Raw genomic sequence first — 25197 nt, forward strand, 5'->3', positions numbered from 1 at the left:
AAATGTAAGTCGCTCTGGATTAAGAGCGTCTGCAAAATGCCTAAATTGTAAATTGTAAAAAGCATGGAAAACGGATGTGTATATTACAGGAAACTCCCGTTAAACTTTCCAACAAACTTCGGTAAACTCCCGAATTGTACCATCACTAGTGTATATTACCGTATATTAACTGTATATGCTGCTAAACTTGAGGTTTACGGGCAAAATACAGTGCCCAAATTGCCTCTTTTCACACAGTGTTATATCCCTGTTGGATTGGGCTCGATCTGAGCAAGACATTGGGAAAAGAAACCTACATGTCGGCCCGTTCACTCTCCTTCAGCCAGCTCTTCTGGTGGTGCATCTTTGTTTTCATTCCTACAAGCAGCAAAGTCTACACCACATCGTAACGGGAGTTGCCGACAGATTCAGCTGCGGAGCTCTGTATCTGTCTTGAGAGATTACACATGATACGCTAGATCCCTGCATGGATCACTTACAACACCTACCAGCAGCTCCCACTACTTACAGCAACACCTACCAGCAGCTCCCACTACTTACAGCAACACCTACCATCAGCTCCCACTACTTACAGCAACACCTACCAGCAGCTCCTACTACTTACAACACCTACCAGCAGCTCCCACTACTTACAGCAACACCTACCAGCAGCTCCCACTACTTACAGCAACACCTACCAGCAGCTCCCTCTACTTACAACACCTACCAGCAGGTCCAACTACTTACAGCAACACCTACCAGCAGCTCCCACTACTTACAGCAACACCTACCAGCAGCTCCCTCTACTTACAACACCTACCAGCAGGTCCAACTACTTACAGCAACACCTACCATCAGCTCCCGCTACTTACAGCAACACCTACCATCAGCTCCCGCTACTTACAACACCTACCAGCAGGTCCCACTACTTACAGCAACACCTACCATCAGCTCCCACTACTTACAGCAACACCTACCATCAGCTCCCCCTACTTACAGCAACACCTACCAGCAGCTCTCACTACTTACAACAATACCTATCATCAGCTCCCGCTACTTACAACACCAACCAGCAGGTCCCACTACTTACAGCAACACCTACCATCAGCTCCCGCTACTTACAACAACACCTACCATCAGCTCCCACTACTTACAGCAACACCTACCATCAGCTCCCGCTACTTACAGCAACACCTACCATCAGCTCTTGCTACTTACAACACCTACCAGCAGGTACCACTACTTACAGCAACACCTACCATCAGCTCCCGCTACTTACAGCAACACCTACCATCAGCTCCCGCTACTTACAGCAACACCTACCAGCAGCTCCCGCTACGTACAGCAACACCTACCCTCAGCTCCTACTACTTACAGCAACACCTACCAGCAGCTCCCGCTACTTACAGAAACACCTACCATCAGCTCCCGCTACTTACAGCAACACCTACCATCAGCTCCCACTACTTACAGCAACACCTATCATCAGCTCCCACTACTTACAGCAACACCTACCAGCAGCTCCCGCTACTTACAGAAACACCTACCATCAGCTCCCGCTACTTACAGCAACACCTACCAGCAGCTCCCGCTACTTACAGCAACACCTACCAGCAGCTCCCGCTACTTACAGCAACACCTACCATCAGCTCTTGCTACTTACAACACCTACCAGCAGGTACCACTACTTACAGCAACACCTACCATCAGCTCCCGCTACTTACAGCAACACCTACCATCAGCTCCTGCTACTTACAGCAACACCTACCAGCAGCTCCCGCTACTTACAGCAACACCTACCATCAGCTCACACTACTTACAGCAACACCTACCATCAGCTCCCACTACTTACAGCAACACCTACCATCAGCTCCTACTACTTACAGCAACACCTACCAGCAGCTCCCACTACTTACAGAAACACCTACGATCAGCTCCCACTACTTACAGCAACACCTACCAGCAGCTCCCGCTACTTACAGCAACACCTACCATCAGCTCCCGCTACTTACAGCAACACCTACCATCAGCTCCCGCTACTTACAACACCTACCAGCAGGTCCCACTACTTACAACACCTACCATCAGCTCCCACTACTTACAGCAACAACTACCATCAGCTCCCGCTACTTACAGCAACACCTACCATCAGCTCCCGCTACTTACAACACCTACCAGCAGGTCCCACTACTTACAGCAACACCTACCATCAGCTCCCGCTACTTACAGCAACACCTACCATCAGCTCCCGCTACTTACAGCAACACCTACCAGCAGCTCCCGCTACTTACAACAATACCTATCATCAGCTTCTGCTACTTACAGCAAGACCTACCATCAGCTCCCGCTACATACAGCAACACCTACCATCAGCTCCCGCTACTTACAGCAACACCTACCATCAGCTCCCACTACTTACAGCAACACCTACCATCAGCTCCCGCTACTTACAGCAACACCTACCAGCAGCTCACACTACTTACAGCAACACCTACAATCAGCTCCCGCTACTTACAACAACACCTACCATCAGCTCCCGCTACTTACAGCAACACCTACCATCAGCTCCCGTTACTTACAACACCTACCAGCAGGTCCCACTACTTACAACACCTACCATCAGCTCCCACTACTTACAGCAACACCTACCAGCAGCTCCCGCTACTTACAGCAACACCTACCATCAGCTCCCACTACTTACAGCAACACCTACCATCAGCTCCCGCTACTTACGGCAACACCTACCATCAGCTCCCGCTACTTACAACACCTACCAGCAGGTCCCACTACTTACAACACCTACCATCAGCTCCCACTACTTACAGCAACACCTACCATCAGCTCCCGCTACTTACAGCAACACCTACCAGCAGCTCCTACTACTTACAGCAACACCTACCATCAGCTCCCGCTACTTACAGCAACACCTACCAGCAGCTCCTACTACTTACAGCAACACCTACCATCAGCTCCCGCTACTTACAGCAACACCTACCAGCAGCTCACACTACTTACAGCAACACCTACAATCAGCTTCCACTACTTACAACAATACCTATCATCAGCTCCCACTACTTACAGCAACACCTACCATCAGCTCCCGCTACTTACAGCAACACCACTCCGGCTACTTACATCAACACCTACCAGCAGCTCACAATACTTACAGCAACACCTACAATCAGCTCCCGCTACTTACAACAACACCTACCATCAGCTCCCGCTACTTACAGCAACACCTACCAGCAGCTCCCGCTACTTACAGCAACACCGCTCCCGCTACTTACAGCAACACCTACCATCAGGTCCCACTACTCACAGCAACACCTACCATCAGCTCCCAATACTTACAGCAACACCGCTCCCGCTACTTACAGAAACACCTACCAGCAGCTCCCACTACTTACAACAACACCTACCATCAGCTCCCGCTACTTACAGCAACACCTACCATCAGCTCCCGCTACATACAACAATACCTACCATCAGCTCCCGCTACTTACAGCAACACCTACCATCAGCTCCCGCTACTTACAGCAACACCTACCATCAGCTCCCGCTACTTACAGCAACACCTACCATCAGCTCCCGCTACTTACAGCAACACCTACCATCAGCTCCCGCTATTTACAGCAACACCTACCAGCAGCTCCCGCTACTTACAACTATACCTATCATCAGCTTCCGCTACTTACAGCAACACCTACCATCAGCTCCCACTACATACAGCAACACCTACCATCAGCTCCCGCTACTTACAGCAACACCTACCATCAGCTCCCACTACTTACAGCAACACCTACCATCAGCTCCCGCTACTTACAGCAACACCACTCCTGCTACTTACAGCAACACCTACCAGCAGCTCACACTACTTACAGCAACACCTACAATCAGCTCCCGCTACTTACAACAACACCTACCATCAGCTCCCGCTACTTACAGCAACACCTACCATCAGCTCCCGCTACTTACAACACCTACCAGCAGGTCCCACTACTTACAACACCTACCATCAGCTCCCACTACTTACAGCAACGCCTACCATCAGCTCCCTCTACTTACAGCAACACCTACCAGCAGCTCCCGCTACTTACAGCAACACCTACCATCAGCTCCCACTACTTACAGCAACACCTACCATCAGCTCCCGCTACTTACAGCAACACCTACCATCAGCTCCCGCTACTTACAGCAACACCTACCATCAGCTCCCGCTACTTACAACACCTACCAGCAGGTCCCACTACTTACAACACCTACCATCAGCTCCCACTACTTACAGCAACACCTACCATCAGCTCCCGCTACTTACAGCAACACCTACCAGCAGCTCCCGCTACTTACAGCAACACCTACCATCAGCTCCTACTACTTACAGCAACACCTACCATCAGCTCCCGCTACTTACAGCAACACCTACCAGCAGCTCCTACTACTTACAGCAACACCTACAATCAGCTCCCGCTACTTACAGCAACACCTACCATCAGTTCCCACTACTTACAGCAACACCTACCATCAGCTCCCGCTACTTACAGCAACACCACTCCGGCTACTTACAGCAACACCTACCAGCAGCTCACACTACTTACAACAACACCTACAATCAGCTCCCGCTACTTACAACAACACCTACCATCAGCTCCCGCTACTTACAGCAACACCTACCAGCAGCTCCCGCTACTTACAGCAACACCGCTCCCGCTACTTACAGCAACACCTACCATCAGGTCCCACTACTCACAGCAACACCTACCATCAGCTCCCAATACTTACAGCAACACCGCTCCCGCTACTTACAGAAACACCTACCAGCAGCTCCCACTACTTACAACAACACCTACCATCAGCTCCCGCTACTTACAGCAACACCTACCATCAGCTCCCACTACATACAACAATACCTACCATCAGCTCCCACTACATACAACAATACCTACCATCAGCTCCCGCTACTTACAGCAACACCTACCATCAGCTCCCGCTACTTACAGCAACACCTACCATCAGCTCCCGCTACTTACAGCAACACCTACCATCAGCTCCCACTACTTACAGCAACACCTACCATCAGCTCCCACTACTTACAGCAACACCTACCATCAGCTCCCACTACTTACAGCAACACCTACCAGCAGCTCCCGCTACTTACAGCAACACCTACCATCAGCTCCCACTACTTACAGCAACACCTACCATCAGCTCCCACTACTTACAGCAACACCTACCAGCAGCTCCCGCTACTTACAGCAACACCTACCAGCAGCTCCCGCTACTTACAGCAACACCTACCAGCAGCTCCCGCTACTTACAGCAACACCTACCATCAGCTCCTGCTACTTACAACACCTACCAGCAGGTCCCACTACTTACAACACCTACCATCAGCTCCCACTACTTACAGCAACACCTACCATCAGCTCCCGCTACTTACAGCAACACGTACCAGCAGCTCCCGCTACTTACAGCAACACCTACCATCAGCTCCCACTACTTACAGCAACACCTACCATCAGCTCCCGCTACTTACAGCAACACCTACCATCAGCTCCTACTACTTACAGCAACACCTACAATCAGCTCCCGCTACTTACAGCAACACCTACCAGCAGCTCCCGCTACTTACAGAAACACCTACGATCAGCTCCCACTACTTACAGCAACAGCTACCATCAGCTCCCGCTACTTACAGCAACACCTACCATCAGCTCCCACTACTTACAGCAATACCTACAATCAGCTCCCACTACTTAAAACAACACCTACCATCAGCTCCCGCTACTTACAGTAACACCGATCCCGCTACTTACAGCAACACCTACCATCAGCTCCCACTACTTACAGCAATACCTACAATCAGCTCCCACTACTTAAAACAACACCTACCATCAGCTCCCGCTACTTACAGTAACACCGATCCCACTACTTACAACAACACCTACCATCAGCTCCCGCTACTTACAGCAACACCTACCATCAGCTCCCGCTACTTACAGCAACACCTACCATCAGCTCCTACTACTTACAGCAACACCTACAATCAGCTCCCACTACTTACAGCAACACCTACCATCAGCTCCCGCTACTTACAGCAACACCTACCATCAGCTCCCACTACTTACAGCAACACCTACCATCAGCTCCCGCTACTTACAGCAACACCTACCATCAGCTCCTACTACTTACAGCAACACCTACAATCAGCTCCCGCTACTTACAGCAACACCTACCATCAGCTTCCACTACTTACAGCAACACCTACCATCAGCTCCCACTACTTACAGCAACACCTACAATCAGCTCCCGCTACTTACAGCAACACCTACCAGCAGCTCCCACTACTTACAGCAACACCTACCATCAGCTCCCACTACTTACAGCAACACCTACTATCAGCTCCCACTACTTACAGCAACACCTACCATCAGCTCCTACTACTTACAGCAACACCTACCATCAGCTCCCACTACTTACAGCAACACCTACTATCAGCTCCCACTACTTACAGCAACACCTACCATCAGCTCCCACTACTTAAAACAATACCTACCCTCAGCTCCCGCTACTTACAGCAACACCTACCATCAGCTCCCGCTACTTACAGCAACGCCTACCATCAGCTCCCGCTACTTACAGCTACACCTACCATCAGCTCCCACTATTTACAGCAACACCTACCATCAGCTCCCGCTACTTACAGCAACACCTACCATCAGCTCCCACTACTTAAAGCAACACCTACCATCAGCTCCCGCTACTTACAGCAACACCGCTCCCGCTACTTACAGCAACACCTACCATCAGCTCCCACTACTTACAGCAACACCGCTCCCACTACTTACAACAACACATACCAGCAGCTCCCGCTACTTACAGCAACACCTACCATCAGCTCCCACTACTTACATCAACACCTACCATCAGCTCTCACTACTTACAACAACACCTACCATCAGCTCCTACTTACAGCAACACCTACAATTAGCTCCCGCTACTTACAGCAACACCTACCATCAGCTTCCACTACTTACAACAATACCTACCATCAGCTCCCACTAGTTACAGCAACACCTACCATCAGCTCCCGCTACTTACAGTAACACCGCTCCTGCTATTTACAGCAACACCTACCAGCAGCTCCCACTACTTACAGCAACACCTACCATCAGCTCCCGCTATTTACAGCAACACCTACAAGCAGCTCCCACTACTTACAGCAACACCTACAATCAGATCCCGCTACTTACAACAACACCTACCTTCAGCTCCCACTACTTACAGCAGCACCTACCATCAGCTCCCGCTACTTACATCAACACCTACCATCAGCTCCCACTACTTACAGCAACACATACCATCAGCTCACACTACTTACAGCAACACCTACCATCAGCTCCTGCTACTTACAGCAACACCTACCATCAGCTCCCACTACTTACAGCAATACCTACAATCAGCTCCCACTACTTAAACAACACCTACCATCAGCTCCCGCTACTTACAGTAACACCGCTCCCGCTACTTACAGCAACACCTACCAGCAGCTCCTACTACTTACAACAACACCTACAATCAGCTCCCGCTACTTACAGCAACACCTACCATCAGCTCCCACTACTTACAGCAAGACCTACCATCAGCTCCCACTACTTACAGCAACACCTACCATCAGCTCCCGCTACTTACAGCAACACCTACCATCAGCTCCCACTACTTACAGCAACACCTACCATCAGCTCCCACTACTTACAGCAACACCTCCCGCTACTTACAGCAACACCTACCATCAGCTCCTACTACTTACAGCAACACCTACAATCAGCTCCCGCTACTTACAGCAACACCTACCATCAGCTTCCACTACTTAAAACAATACATACCATCAGCTCCCACTACTTAAAACAATACCTACCATCAGCTCCCACTACTTACAGCAACACCTACCATCAGCTCCCAAACTTACAGCAACACCTACCAGCAGCTCCCGCTACTTACAGCAACACCTACCATCAGCTCCCACTACTTACAGCAACACCTACCATCAGCTCCCACTACTTACAGCAACACCTACCATCAGCTCCCACTACTTACAACAATACCTACCATCAGCTCCCGCTACTTACAGCAACACCTACCATCAGCTCCCGCTACTTACAGCAACACCTACCATCAGCTTTTGCTACTTACAGCAACACCTACCATCAGCTCCCACTACTTACAGCAACACCTACCATCAGCTCCCACTACTTACAGCAACACCGCTCCCGCTACTTACAGCAACACCTACCAGCAGCTCCCACTACTTACAGCAACACCTACCATCAGCTCCCACTACTTACAACAATACCTACCATCAGCTCCCACTACTTACAGCAACACCGCTCCCACTACTTACAACACCTACCATCAGCTCCCACTACTTACAGCAACACCTACCATCAGCTCTCACTACTTACAGCAACACCTACCATCAGCTCCCGCTACTTACAGCAACACCTATCATCAGCTCCTACTACTTACAGCAACACCTACCATCAGCTCCCGCTACTTACAGCAACACCGCTCCTGCTATTTACAGCAACACCTACCAGCAGCTCCCACTACTTACAGCAACACCTACAATCAGCTCCCGCTACTTACAACAACACCTACCATCAGCTCCCGCTACTTACAGCAACACCTACCAGCAGCTCCCGCTACTTACAACAACACCTACCAGCAGCTCCCGCTACTTACAGCAACACCTACCATCAGCTCACACTACTTACAGCAACACATACCAGCAGCTCCCGCTACTTACAGCAACACCTACCATCAGCTCCCACTACTTACAGCAACACCTACCATCAGCTCCCACTACTTACAACAATACCTACCATCAGCTCCCACTAATTACAGCAACACCTACCATCAGCTCCCGCTACTTACAGTAACACCTACCAGCAGCTCCCACTACTTACAGCAACACCTACAATCAGCTCCCGCTACTTACAACAACACCTACCATCAGCTCCCGCTATTTACAGCAACACCTACCAGCAGCTCCCACTACTTACAGCAACACCTACAATCAGATCCCGCTACTTACAACAACACCTACCATCAGCTCCCGCTATTTACAGCAACACCTACCAGCAGCTCCCACTACTTACAGCAACACCTACAATCAGATCCCGCTACTTACAACAACACCTACCAGCAGCTCCCGCTACTTACAACAACACCTACCTTCAGCTCCCATTACTTACAGCAGCACCTACCATCAGCTCCCGCTACTTACATCAACACCTACCATCAGCTCCCACTACTTACAGCAACACATACCATCAGCTCACACTACTTACAGCAACACCTACCATCAGCTCACGCTACTTACAGCAACACCTACCATCAGCTCCCACTACTTACAGCAATACCTACAATCAGCTCCCACTACTTAAAACAACACCTACCATCAGCTCCCACTACTTACAGTAACACCGCTCCCGCTACTTACAGCAACACCTACCAGCAGCTCCTACTACTTACAACAACACCTACCATCAGCTCCCGCTATTTACAGCAACACCTACCATCAGCTCCCACTACTTACAGCAACACCTACCATCAGCTCCCACTACTTACAGCAACACCTACCATCAGCTCCCGCTACTTACAGCAACACCTACCATCAGCTCCCACTACTTACAGCAACACCTACCATCAGCTCCCACTACTTACAGCAACACGTACCATCAGCTCCCGCTACTTACAGCAACACCTACCATCAGCTCCTACTACTTACAGCAACACCTACAATCAGCTCCCGCTACTTACAGCAACACCTACCATCAGCTTCCACTACTTAAAACAATACCTACCATCAGCTCCCACTACTTAAAACAATACCTACCATCAGCTCCCACTACTTACAGCAACACCTACCATCAGCTCCCAAACTTACAGCAAAACCTACCAGCAGCTCCCGCTACTTACAACAACACCTACCAGCAGCTCCCGCTACTTACAGCAACACCTACCATCAGCTCCCACTACTTACAGCAACACCTACCATCAGCTCCCACTACTTACAGCAACACCTACCATCAGCTCCCACTACTTACAACAATACCTACCATCAGCTCCCGCTACTTACAGCAACACCTACCATCAGCTCCCGCTACTTACAGCAACACCTACCATCAGCTTTTGCTACTTACAGCAACACCTACCATCAGCTCCCACTACTTACAGCAACACCTACCATCAGCTCCCACTACTTACAGCAACACCGCTCCCACTACTTACAACACCAACCATCAGCTCCCGCTACTTACAGCAACACCTACCATCAGCTTCCACTACTTACAGCAACACCTACCATCAGCTCTCACTACTTACAGCAACACCTACCATCAGCTCCCGCTACTTACAGCAACACCTACCTTCAGCTCCTACTACTTACAGCAACACCTACAATCAGCTTCCGCTACTTACAGCAACACCTACCATCAGCTTCCACTACTTACAACAATACCTACCATCAGTTCCCACTACTTACAGCAACACCTACCATCAGCTCCCGCTACTAACAGCAACACCGCTCCCGCTACTTACAGCAACACCTACCAGCAGCTCCCACTACTTACAGCAACACCTACCATCAGCTCCCACTACTTACAGCAACACCGCTCCCGCTACTTACAGCAACACCTACCAGCAGCTCCCACTACTTACAGCAACACCTACCATCAGCTCCCACTACTTACAGCAACACCTACCATCAGCTCCCTCTACTTACAGCAACACCTACCAGCAGCTCCCACTACTGACAGCAACATCTACCATCAGCTCCCGCTACTTACAGCAACACCTACCATCAGCTCCCGCTACTTACAGCAACACCTACCATCAGCTCCCGCTACTAACAGCAACACCTACCAGCAGCTCCCACTATGTTCAACACCTACCGCCAGCTCCCACACCAGCTACACACAACACCTAAAATCAGCTCCCATTACTTACAACACACCTACCAGCTCCCAGTACTTACAGCACGACTTGCCACACTCAAGCCATGCTACTCATACGCTGGGTTGGCAGTGCCCGGCAGATCGAACCCATGACCTTGTGGTCAGAAGGCGAGAGAAAACACTTATCGTCTGACAAATAAGCATAGCAGAGCTATACGTAGCTCACACTTCAATGCAGCGTGAGCGAACATATCTGGTATTCTCTCTGTCTCTCTCTATCTCAGATCTCTCTCTACTCCCTATTGCTGTTCAAGGACTCGTCTTGGTGTTCTGCACAAATAATTGTGATTTTCTTTTTGTGTTTGCAGCTTGTTAAGCAGGCCGTGAGATTAGCTTGTGTTTAATTAAGTATCCTATTAACAGAATAAGAATACTGTACATGCTGTTTGGTTAAGTGATTGAAGCATGGATGCAAATTAAATTAAGATTTGTTTTTCTGCATTTGTGGCTGAAAATATTTGTAGAGGCTGTAATTATGTGCTAGTGCAGAGACGAAGTGAAAGTTCAGAGTTGCTCAAACTAATTACACATTAGGACGTTTCTGTGATTACTTACCAGTGATGACACCAAATAGATAGATCAGTTTATTTCAACATAATATGGGTCCAAGCTTTGATTGATTCATTAAATTTGTCCGAAATATACAGGAACTAGTGTATATATAGTACTCACATGGTAGAAACAGCTTGAATCCCGATCGTCTGTGTACACGCACATGTATGCGGTTATGTGTTTTTTTGTGCTCAGAATGGGTACTATCTTTAGAGCCCAATAAAACATTAAACATTCATCACGCTAAGAATATTAATCGTCCGTTAGTCCACAAATTGGAGCGAGTTCTAGACTACAGCTATGGAGGGCAATCACTTCCCGGTTGGGCGGATGTGGCTCTTCTTCCTTGCATTATTTTGCACATTGCACTGGCCTCACAATCCAGCCTATGGTAATGGGAGGGAATGTGTTAACCAATTAAACCCCAGCATCTCTAGAACATAGCAGATCAACAACCTCCCAACGGGTTGCGTTGCAATGTGTTTGCGTTGTAAGTTTGTGTCTTCGCTAACCTATGACGTTTTCAGGATTCAGGATTTCAGGATTCAAATTCTACAAAAGTGCCACTTGGCACCACGTTTTGAGCTTTTAGATCTGCTACTTTCCATGATGTTGTGTGAGGCAAGTAGGGCATTAAATTAAAATATAACAAAAACACACACACACGCACACGCACACGCACACACACACACACACACACACGCACACGCACACGCACACGCACACACACAAAACAGTTCAAATCTGGAGATTTTGGTTTCTGCCCGACAACAATGATATGTTACTGTATGATAAAAATGCACATGTACACGATAGCTAAATGCTGATACTGTTAGATGTTTGCTTTGATGTTGACCTGCTACTGTAGGTAGTTTATTGGCACTCGTATTATACTGGAACGTTTATACCCTGTTGTTGGTTGATTGCAATTCAGGTGGTTGACTCTGATGCTGCTAGACGCCTAGATTGTAAAATTGTAATTGGATCTCATTCCATTTGCATGTGTGTTTTGTGTGTGTATAGTGGCTGTGTTGTGTATGTTCACCAGTGGAGCCCTTACTGTATATTAACCTGACGCTGCCAGATCCAAGAAGCTTGCTACACACATTTGTTTCACAGCTTATTGGGATCTGGGATCGCGGAAGCAAATTCGATGACGGGCTGTTCCTTTTTTTCAAGATACTTGGTAGATGATTGGATGGGACCGTCTGTCTATCACCGTGTGGGCGTGCAAACACAACCAATCATATTGACGTGTCTATATAGCTTCACATCCGGTTTCGCACATATCCCGCCCTTAGCTCACGCTGATTGGCTCGAACCGGGAGCGGTTCGGTGTTAGCTGAACTCCCTGAGAGGTCCCAGATGGTTGTGGTGTTGGGGAACATGGTTACCCAATACCGCCCCCATCTGGCAAAGTCAGGTTACCCTTATGTTAAAAAATAAAAAAATAAAAAATAGTAGTAGTAGTAGTAGTAGTAATTGTAATTGTTCCCACTTCCCAGTGTGTGCACTCACTGCACTAGCAGCACTGACAGTTGCGATTGCATCATTGTATAGCCTATGCTGCCTTACAGTTGCATCATTGTATAGCCTATGCTGCCTTTAATCAAGCAAGCTAGTTTAATCAAGCAAGCTGCTTTTGTGTATTTTCTACTTGGCTGTGTATGCTGTTCATGCTTTGAAGTCGGATAATACACACTGACAAAAAAAGTTTATTTTATTTTTTATTATGACGTCATGAGCGGGCCCTCCCGACCCTTAAAGGACCACTTCACCACGTTTCAACCTATCTTCATAGGTCCTCAATAATAATCTTGAAAAGAATGGCGCAATTTTTTTCTACTCGGTCTGTGTCTCATAGGAGGGCTGTGGGCAGTTCAGAAACCGTCTTCCAGTGACATCATCGATGGGGAATACAAGCTAATAAGAACGGCAGGCTTTCTAGTCCTGAAAAGTTGCAATGCGAAAATGGAAGCCATCGTTCTCACGATAATGAAAATCTAAACATTTTTGTAAAAAAAATCTTGTTTAAAAAATAATCTGCCTAATGATGATGTCACTGGAAGACGGTTTCTAAACTGCCCACAGCCCTCCTATGAGACACAGACTGAGTAGAAAAAAATCGTGCCATTTTATCATGATTATTAGTGAGGACCTAGCCTCGGTACCAGGCTTTCATTTTTGTTGGTGCAACAATTGAAAGCCTGGAGGAACGCATTGGCCGCTCTGGTCTAAAAGTGGGAGTCAACCCTTACGGGTGATCGTCGCTCCAAATTATATGACGTAGCGCTGCACTAGGGGGGAGAGGAGGGGCCGGGGGTGACGGACAGATCGATGAGATCCAATCAGGGCGTGCGCATACATATCTGAGCCGTGACCCGCCCCTCTAGACCAGAAACCTAACACGTTAGCTCAGGCTAGTGAGGACCTATTATATGAAGATAGGTTGAAAAGTGGTGAAGTGGTCCTTTAAGGCCGCCCCTGAAGTTCACTATTTGAGAGAGAGAGAGAGATTTGAATGATCTTCCATTGTCAGCAGCCGTCCTGTTATTCCTTTTATATTAGTAGCTCAACATGATCACAGCTTTCTTCACTGTAACACAGAGAGACACCTGTGTTTCAGATAGACTACCACTGACACACACACACAAACACACACACAAACACACACACACACACACACACACACACACACACACACACACACACACACACACACATGCACACCAAACGTACGTTTAAAAAAACATGTTTACTCAAGTAAAGTAAAAGTATTGTACTTGAGTACTACAGTAGTACGTATAGTTACGTCCCACTACTGTGAATAACATTCAACATTCACCCCACTTCACCCTTTGTCTCGATATATACGAGCACTCCACAGGCCGCTAACAACAGGTGGATGGTAATCCATTCTGGAGTGAACGATAAGTAGGGGACCGTTAACCTGGAATTGGTTGACATAAAAGTGGAATCCGCCCTAAAAGACTATATATTATTTGGGGAGAACATTCGATATAAATTGATTAATTGGTCGTTTGTTTTTATAATGTTTTGGCTGGAGCTGGACATAAAAAGAAAGGGGCGCACAGAACTCAACTAAGCTCTCAAACACTCCGCCGTCGTTCTATTGGGCAGGGGAGGAAAGTAACTAAGTATTAGAAGCACTGTACTTACAGATGTACGGTTTGAATGTTTTATTTGTTTTTGTTTTTATTTATTTTTATTTTTTCATTGGCACATTTGACTGTCAAGGTTTCAGCCTCCAGGAAGAAACCCCCAAATCAAAGGGAATACATAATTGCACATAACATAAAACGGAAATAATATCACGGCACTCCATCTTTCAGGAAAGGTGCCGATAAGCGTGAAGAGTTGAAATGGCACATCTGTAAGTGCAAATTTGAGGTACTTCTACTTATTTTATTTGAGGTATTTCCCATTCTTCCTATCTCATTAAAACCGGGAAAGCATCCGAGTCATTTTAGTTTTTAGCGTTGGCTATTCAAAAAATACCAGATGCACAAGCTCATTGCACTCCAGCTTGTGTCACGCTGCGAGCTTGCACATCGGCTATGTTTGAAAATTGTAGATGTTAGCTTACACTCATTGCGAGATGCTTGTACATCAACTGCTTTTTCTAAATAATTCAACACTTTTTTCACAATTAAGATGTAACAACAGTTTTTGTCATTTGACTCAACTCAGAGTCTGCATGCAGGCCGTTTACTTGTAAGAGTATATTGTATTGTTGTGGGAGTGCACTTCTTTCTTCACCACTATCTGTCAGCATAGCGGGATATTTAAAGCTGGCAGGATCATAATGTTGAGTCATGGCCTCTGAAAGTTCAACAGCAGAATCACCCCGCTGTTATTTAGTTTTCATTCACGCCAGGCCACAAAGTGTGATTAGGATTCATGTAACTTGTTCAGATCTCTAAAGCAGGGGTTCCCAACCCTTCTGTCATACCAGCGAACGGCTCACAGTTCATGAAACGTTTACGGACCGGTGGGGTAGCGCATCAGGTGTGAACATTAAGGTTCTTTCATTTGTTTTTTATTAATCATTAAATGGCGTGACTCCGCTGTACCTGCACCTTTTTTGTTTTGTTTTGCGTTTAATCAAAATTTCCCCCCCAATTTAGTCGTTATGCCAATTGATTCCTCCACAAAAAAACCTTACATCCCAGTCAGGGCTGTGAGACAAGCTGATGCTGGTCGTTTCTAAGATTAGAAAAAAGAAACAGCGCGTGCTTTTGCGACCGCGGTGCCCAGGCTCTGGAATAGCCTGCCCCTCTCGTCAGATCTGCCCAATTCAAACAAGGCTTTAAAATACCCACTTAAAAGGCAGGTATTCTCTTTGGCTTATAATTGTATTTGAACCTATCTAATTAGTTTTAACTAATTAGTTTAAACCCCAAAAAAACGCAGAATTCCACTTCTATTCATATACTAGTATAACCAGTAAGACGCCCTCAGGGCGAGAAGCGACCTTGGCAGACTGCTGGCGCTTTGGCATGCCCCCCCCCCATGCCAAAGCGCCATCACACACCCAGCAGTCTGCACTGTGGTGTAAAGGCCATATATGGAGCGTGTCTTGAGTGTACAGGGTTTGATGTCAGATATCAATATATGGAATGTCAGAACACAAAGGACGGGTGGGGAAGTATCTACATTATGGAATGTCAGAAATGGTCAAAAAGTCAAAAGCTTAGCTTAGATCTCCATTTATGGAGATCTAAGGGTTTGAGGTTTGAGGTCAGATGTAGAGTTGCTTGCCATTATTCATGACATCAGGGATCTCCATATATGGTGATTCCCATACAGTATATGGGCTTAATATTGATGACATAATCAGGGATCTCCATCCCTGATGATGTCACGTGATATGTCGCTAGGCATGACCATATATGGAGGCGTGGGGTGCAGATATCCAGTCTTATCCATGTATTGTTATCCAGGGTTAGTCAATGTCATGATCTTCATATATGGAGATGGCCATATGGTGGTGTGATGTGGCACGAGGTGTGGTGTCACGACTCAAGGCGCAACTTCACAAGGTGTGACCATATGGAGGCGTGACCATATTATATGGAGGTGTGATGTCACAAGGCGTGACCATATACAGTATGCAGGTTTTCATAGTAAATGCGACCTACAGTTGCAAATAATGTTATATTGTTGAGTTATGGAGCTATTGACAATATGCCCACCACTGCCATCTTGCCAACCAAGGTGCTAACTAGGTGCAACTACCCATAGACAGCCCATGCATCCAAACAGAAGAGTCCTATCTAATTCAAACTCACGAACATTGCAGCTGTACGGAAAGCTTGAATTATCCTCTTTCTATCTGCAATGTGTTTGTTTAAGGTGAGACATGGTGGGTGAATAGGGGAAAAAAAGTTAACTAATAGCTATCACAATGAAACTTCAACTTCCAGTTCATTACTTATTGAAACTAAGTTTTTGTATTACAAGTTTTCTGAAATTCTATGTTTAAATATGCAAATTAGGCATTATATACGCTAATGTCCATACATTGCGGGACGATAAATCTGAAGATCGGATAAAGCCAGGTTCAAAATTATTGTTTCATTTTGTTGACATATTTGAGACAAAGAAAATTACATTTTTATCACTCTAATTATCACACAAATCAGAAAATATTGTCAATAGGCATACAAAACCCAATTTTCGGCATGTTTTAGGTATAAAATGTGATGTAAATCAGGCTGTGAATGATATATCAACAAACCCCTCTGTAAATTCCTGCAGAATATAGTAAATATAGTGCAACTGAAGTGGAGATTCTTTGTCCCAGGTATGAGTCATACCTTATGAGTCATAACTCATTTTGAGAAAACAGCCTTTAAAGATTTGTATTGTAAAATTCAAAATGTTTTATTTGAAGCCACTATTTTGAGACAAAATATCTCATCCAAACCTTGGCAACAACATACAATGCCATATATCATTGGAGAGGTCTGGACCTCGAGCTGACTGTGCTTTGATCCAAATATGGTCACTTCCTTTGTACAAACAACCAATCATGAAAATAGAGAGGGTGGATTTTCACCCAGCAAAACGAGCTTTCATTGCCTAAAATAAACTACTAAAATAAACATCTAAATCTGTATTTTGAATGTTTATTTTGCTTTAGTTTGAAAGAAAACATGTTTAGGAAGCAAAATAGCAAAAAAAAAGAAAAGAAAAATCATGATTTCATGTCTCGCCTTAATAAAAATCCACTATAGACATGTTATGAGTTCCTTTCTGTCAAGCAATTATTGCAGGTGATGTTTTTCTAAGTGCTGGAGTTTGGAAGTACTCGTTGACTATCACTCAACAGCCCATGCGAACCACCTGTTTTGAATGTGCACATAATGCAGGAGGCAGCAGGAGGTTGCTTCACTGCTCAATAATGTAGAGTGCTTCCAAACTCTGACACTTTTCGTACAGCTGCAATTTGTTGGTGAGTTTGTTACTATCAGATAGGACTTTTCTGTTTGGATGAATGGGAAGTTGCACCTAGTTAACACCTTGCTGGCAAGATGGCAGCCGTGTGCATATCGTCAATTGAGCTATCCACAAGATGACAATTATAAAAGGCAATGTTAATGTTTTTTAATTATTATATCTCCAACTATAGCTAAACTTGTAGAGTTACACATTACCTGGGTTGCACCCTCTGAAATTTGAATGTTATGTTGAATAAAATATTGCGCTTGTAGCGTGAGCATGAAAAACAACACAGCTCGTACTGACGAATCAAGAGACCGGATTCCTGGACCATGTACTTACGCCATATGTTGGCAGAACTCTGACACGCGTTATTGAGCCCCTACTGTGAACAGGTGTCTGGTTTGGGGTTATTTAAGTGTGACTGCATGGCCCATTCACAGCCCCGTGCAGCTTTATGACAGGACGGGTGGGCTCCACAGTGGGGGTCTAGTCATGAACTCCTGAACAGCTGTCGTCTGAACGTAAGGCAGATGAAATACACACTAACGCATACTGTACATATGGTCTGGTAACTCATCAACTGCCAGATTTCAACCATCGCCTATTGCAGCCCTTTGTCAGCATTTTACTAGAACCTTTCAAGAACCACAGAATATTTAGCTCCATTGCAGCACTTTGCAGCGTTTTTGAAAGTTTTTTTACTAACCTTTCAAGAACCACAGAATATTTAGCTCCATGGCGACGTATACACAGAGGCGGGATTAACCGTTTGTGGTGCCCAGTGCTACGGCCCATTTTGGTGCTCCCCCGGACGGTTTTGTCAGCGGGGTGGGGTGGGGAGGCGGTGTGTGCAGAGCAGAAATTTGACGCTTCGCCGGCACATTTCACTGTTTTAGTGCTCCTTCAGCAGCTTTTGCTTAACATAACAATCATGTTAATAAAGTTTCCTTCGGCAGCCTTTCAATCAATGGCAGTTTATAATCTTTTCCACTACTGCCATACATTTGTAACCTGACGCTGCCAGATGGGGGCGGTATTGGGTAACCATGTTCCCCAACACAGCCTTCATCTGGGATCTCTCAGGGAGTTGAGCTGACACCAATCCGTTCCGTACCGAACCAATCAGCGTGAGCTAAGGGCGGGATATGTGCGAAACCGGATGTGAAGCTATATAGACACGTCAATATGATTGGTTGTGTTTGCACGCCCACACGGTGATAGACAGACGGTCCCATCCAATCATCTACCAAGTATCTTGAAAAAAAGGAACAGCCCCGTCATCGAATTTGCTTCCGCGATCCCAGATCCCAATAAGCTGTGAAACAAATTTGTGTAGCAAGCTTCTTGGATCTGGCAGCGTCAGGTTAATACATTTGAGGTTGGTTATAAAGATACCAAGGATTGGTCAGTGATGTCACTGTCAACGACTGGCTCTTTGTTGTTCAGACTCAACGTCGTCTATTGGGGGTCCCTGTGACAGAATATTTTCAGATTGGGCTCCACGCCCAAAAACATAATGACTTTGTGGGGCCTTGACATGAAAAGAATTGGGAACCGCTGGAATGGCAAAGTGATTCATTGTTGTTTTGTTTTTTTTGTTGCCTTCTTCTTCCCTCTCCACCAGATCAACCTTCAACGGCGCATGCGGGTGACAGGCGTCATTACCCAGGGTGCAAAGCGCATCGGCAGCCCCGAGTACATCAAGTCCTACAAGGTGGCCTCGAGCGACGATGGAAAGACATGGACTACGTACAAAGTCAAGGGCACGGATGAGGACATGGTGAGAGACACACACACACACACACACAGTAGGCCTACACATGCACAGAACACACAAAAACACACACACACACACACACACACACACACACACACACACACACACACACACACACACACACACACACACACACACACGCGTATGCTTTGTGAGGACATTGACATAGAAACAATGAATGTCATGTGAGACTAACCCCTCTAAGACCCAGCGTTGCTTTATAGCAACAAGTTATATTTTAATTAATGACTTAATTATCATTATTTCTTTCTGTTCTATTTTCACCTAAACGTCATCAGTGATGTTCATTGCAATGCCATTTCAATGCCATTGGTCATGATATTTGTATATAAATACCCCCCACAGAGGCTGAAATTCACACAAATTAAAAGTTTCTTAACTTAACCTATGACTTTTGACCTTTAACCCTAATACAATTAAGTAAAATAATTGTAATATATGTTTTTTTGTGATCATTAGAATGTCTAGAACATGTTTTATTCATTATTGTGAAAGATATCCCCCAAATGTAATTTATTATATTATTATATAATTATTATATAATTATTATAAATCTTTCATCAAACTTTATTTTTATATATTTTTTAGTCTTAGTCCTAGTAGTACAAAGTAGTAGTAAGGTTGAAATCAATTTTTTGCAAGTAGAAATTAATGCGGGTCTTAGAGGGTTTTAAGCCGAAAACTCACAACTCACAAGCCTGGAAGCTCACAATGCTTCCCTCTGAGACACATTGTGAGCTTGTAGCTCAAGTGATAGTTTACTTCGGTGTGCGCCGGTGTCGCACACCGAAGTGGCTTATAAATCAAGCAACACTTGAACCCCGACCCCTAAACTATAACCTCTAAACGTCTAACCCTAACCCCTAAACCTAACCTTTAGGGGGCTCTATTTTCGTCCATGCTAAACTTCTTATCCCTTAACTTCTTTGCTTTTTTTTCTATTTAGATTTTCTTTTTTTAAATAGTTAAAATAGTTAAAATCTACAAGCTCACAACGTGTCAATGTAGAACGGCCAGTTGAACTGTTTTTTCAAAATAGTAAAAAACGGCAAAGAAGTTTAGGGATAAGGGGTTTAGCACAGACGAAAATAGAGGCTCCATTTTCGTTCTATCTTTCTAAATTCACTGTTTGGGGATTTAGCAGTGGGGAAGGGGTGTTCCCCCACTAAAGTTGGTATTTTGGTTACCTGTCTAAATCGCAGAGTATATAGTAATAGAGACGGCACCCGGAGGAAACCCTGAGGCGAAATGGACATAGTCGCTGAATTTGTTATTGCAGCGGTTGACTATAATTGCGCACGGTCATGATGACATGTGAACGCTGAACGCGTGCAATGATAGTCAACGGCCAGCGCGTTCATGTGTTTGGCCCAATCAATCCCAGAATTCACTCTGCCTCATGCGCTTTTGAGCAACTTAATGCAAGTGGATGGGAGGAGAAATCCGGTGCCGTCTCTATTAATATATACTCTAAGGTCTAAATCCCTAAAACACCTCCGTTACCCGTTATATTATGCATAGGTGTGGTTTGGGCGTTACAAACCAATCACCAGTCCACGTACCATTGCCTTTTAGAGATGATATATCCATTGCCTGTTATGTCCAGTTCTATATTACTTCATAGCCTTATGGTCTATAGCCCATGGAAGAGTGATGTGCTGCTGCCTTGAAGTCTCACTTGTGATGCACCCTGCCACCCCCTCACCCCGTACAGAGCCAAGAAGACTCGTCTCATAGTACTATGTAAACTACAAAATTAGGGCTTTAATTTGGTATATATAGATTGTGCGTGTAGGCTGTCTCTACGGACCGGTATGAAGCGAAAAGGAAATATGGGTAAATCGGATTAAACCCCATTTGCTGTGCTATCGGGTGAAGAACTAAACGAGCAAATGGAATCGCGCACGCCGCACAATTCCTGTCACAAATAACTTCTTTGACTATACAATTATATAAACACAATGGACACAAGGAAGTGGCAGGCACTCACTTCTGCTGATTATAGGAAAATTACAAAGAGATGCAATAGGAGAATAAGGAGAGATGAGGCAGCCTGACTGTACCTGGACATCTCCATTGAGGCACGTGTGGCGTGCCGTGCGCCGCTCTACCAAACTAATTTGGCACGGCTTACGGGTGCTTTTAAACTCCACTATTAACTTCCCAAATGTATGTGACCAAAATAGCAATTTAGGGGAAAGCGTGCAACACGCCCATGACCACACCTCTAGGCGCAAATACCGGTGTCGACAAAATAGATAGCGGGTGACGCTGGACCAAAATACCATTAAGGGACAGAGCAAGCTCCTATACTCGTAATTTTCGGGCAGTGGTTGAATTGTGGGCTGCGTCGCGGGAAATGGCGGCGACAAAAATGGAGCCCTAAATGTCTAAACCTAACCTCTAAATGTCTAATCCTATAACCGCTAAACATAACATATAAATGTCAAATCCTAACCGTCTCTACCACAACGTTATGCTGCGTTCACACGGGCAGGTGCAAAAGATACAAAGATGCAAAGCTACACAGTGTATTTGTAGCTGTTGTATATTTTTAAGTAGCAGGGGACGTTAGTTAGCAGCTCTACCAACGAATGCTGCAGCTAGGTCCAAAGTGTGTAGGCTTATTGTTCAAGTGACATGCATGGTTTTCATATCGTGAATACGGTCACTAATGTGGGTTGGCACATCAAACATTTTGATGACGCATGCGTACTGCTGACTATACATACTTGTGGGGACATTTGGCCCTCACAGGTATAGTAATACTACAAGTAGACATGCACCCACATGCGCACACACACACACACACACACTCACAGTGCAACAGGAGACTGTTCACACAGTCAAGGACGTGGAGTCCATGAAGGACGTGATGAGATGGCTTTTTAATTAGCTAGCACACACCAGGTCCCCTCTTTCTCTCACACACACACACACACACACACACACACACACACACACACACACAAACACACACGTCCGCCCGCCCCCGACCCACCCCCCTCTGCTTTTATGACTTTTAGATTGAATTTTTATACTATTTGGGGATAAACGGCCACCCTGTCCTACATCATTTCTGACAGCCCTCCATGGCTGACACCAACACCCCCCGTCCCCTCCCCGTACTCTTTTACTCCACCACAATAATTATTTGACGACTAGGTTATAGGCTGAAGAAAGGCAAAGGCTCGCAACTCACTTTTGTAATGCTCCGAGTATTTATTCACAATCACAGCAGGCAGGACATACTGTACAACGTTTCGACCGCTATTGGTCTTTTTGAGTGGTGCAACCACTCCAAGGAACAGCAATGTCCGCGTTCACCTATGTGTTCACCTATGTATGTGTTAATGAGCACCAGTATGACTATTTGTACCAGTAGGGGCGCTGTTGTGCCAGAAACAGAGAGAGAGATAGTGCTGCACGTGCTGCACTGTTGCCTGCTAATGAGAGAGCGAGAGGGAGAGAGAGAGAGAGAGAGAGAGAGAGAGAGAGAGAGAGAGAGAGAGAGAGGGGAGGGGGGGAGGGGAGTTGCACCACTCAGTTCACACGGGTGTGATTCTTTATTTTTCTTTACTTGAAAAAGACCAATACCGTCCGAAACGTTGTATGTCCTGCCTACTGTGATTGTGAATAAATACTTGGAGCATTACAAAATGAGTTACGCGCCTTCGTCTTTCTTCATGACATGACATGTTAGTTTAAGAGTTTGGCTCAGCACCAAGATCGGAGGATGTGCGCTGTTCTATTTTATTCTGTAGGTTATAGGCTCACACACATACGCACACACGCTCGCATGGTATCTTCAGCGGATTCCATCGTTCTTCTGGGTCCTTGGAAACGAACCCCAGCCACTAGTTTTCTAGTTTTACTGAGGTTAGGGTAAGGTTTAGGGTTAGGTTTAGGCAGTGTCAATCACAGCGACTGGCCAATCACAGCGCAACATCTACTCAAACACACTGTAGATCCCATGATCGACGCACACACACATAATGATGTAATGTGGTAGTTATTTATATTTTCAGCTCCCTGCTTTTTTCCTATCATTGGCTTGTCATTGCTGTGACATGCGTGCACGTGCGTGTGTGTGCGGTACTGTGCGTCTGTCTGTCCGTCCGTCCGTCCGACAGATCGATAGATCTAATCGCCTGTCTATGCATGTGTTTTGTCAGACAGATTGTATGGCTGTGTATTAATAAACAGCTGTGTAATTGGACCACTCGTTTAAAACACACTAGTGCGCTTATAAATTACAGGCTCAAATGGCGCGGGAAATTGTCTATTTTTTCCCCATTATAATTCGAGCTCATTGACCTTGATGACAGAAATGTGTTGATCGGTGCAGATGATGCATTGCAGAAAGTGGTGCATCGTGATGATTTGCATAGTCATACTGTAGCATAATTGCCTGCGTCTCATGTTTAAGGTTTTCACAAAAGAAGAAATAAAAGATTACTATCTGCCTAAAGGCGGTTTCAGACAGGGAGTGTGAGACGCGCCTTAGTAATTCATTTTCAATCAGAGGCAGGCGATTCTTTGGGACCCAGGGAGAAGTTGAGAGGCGGAGAGGCAAGTGAGCGCGTCCCCGTGAGATTATCTGGCCCGCGGGCGACAAGAGCTGGATTGCGGCCAATTACATGTACTTTTTGGGGTCCTTGACATGAAATAGTTTGAGAAGTACTGATATCGAAACATGGGTTTTTCTGAAAACATCACTCAGATCGGTGAACCATTCCATTCCATTTCGGGTTTATGGAACCGGTCGGGAGCGGATGATATCGCTACGTCATGTTGTAGTATTGTTTTGCAGTCATCAATTATCCAGAACTTCCTTTTCCCTCAAACCGATTTTTCCTCAATAAAAGCTACAGGCTATACAAGAACTTTTATTGTTATTCTTCCGGTTTGAGGGAAAAGGAGTTCCGTTTGATTGTTCCTGCCTGATGACTACAAAACAACACTACAACATGACGTAACGATATCATCCGTTCCAGACCGGTTCACACAGCACTTTGGGAACAGAGACCAGGCTTTCCTCCGAGGTGGAAAGCCTGGTGAGGCGAGGTTAGTGCCTTGCAGGTTTCCCCTGCCATCAGTGTATGAATGTGTTTGTGAATAGTTGGTTCCACTGTCTGCTTTGGCAATGTAAATGTATGTTTTCTCATGCCAATAAAGCCCATTGAATTAAATTGAATGGGTGAATGTAATGCACAATCTATGTAAAGCGCCTTGGATAACGGCGCTATATACAGTAAATGTACCATTTACCATTCTGTCAAAGACAGGACCTCGGGTTTGGGGCCTCCCATTTCTCAGTCCACACTTCCTCCCGGTTAAGGGTGTGGTGCTGACATAATATTTGAGAGATTACAGCAAAGCTGC

At 45.8% G+C, this 25197-nt stretch overlaps 1 protein-coding gene across 1 annotated transcript in view; it reads left to right on the forward strand.

Annotated features, from left to right (window-relative positions):
• LOC310872011 (EGF-like repeat and discoidin I-like domain-containing protein 3) overlaps positions 1-25197 on the forward strand; it is a gene marked incomplete at its 3' end in the record, with an annotated part of 237840 nt that overhangs the window by 151814 nt on the left and 60829 nt on the right. Inside the window, 1 exon segment of the mRNA XM_083783672.1 lies at positions 19639-19794. Coding sequence (XP_083639798.1) covers positions 19639-19794 — 156 coding nt within the window.

The sequence above is a fragment of the Protomyctophum parallelum genome (genome assembly GCF_964188405.1).
Source record: "Protomyctophum parallelum genome assembly, chromosome: 15".
In the NCBI taxonomy this organism is placed as follows: domain Eukaryota; kingdom Metazoa; phylum Chordata; class Actinopteri; order Myctophiformes; family Myctophidae; genus Protomyctophum; species Protomyctophum parallelum.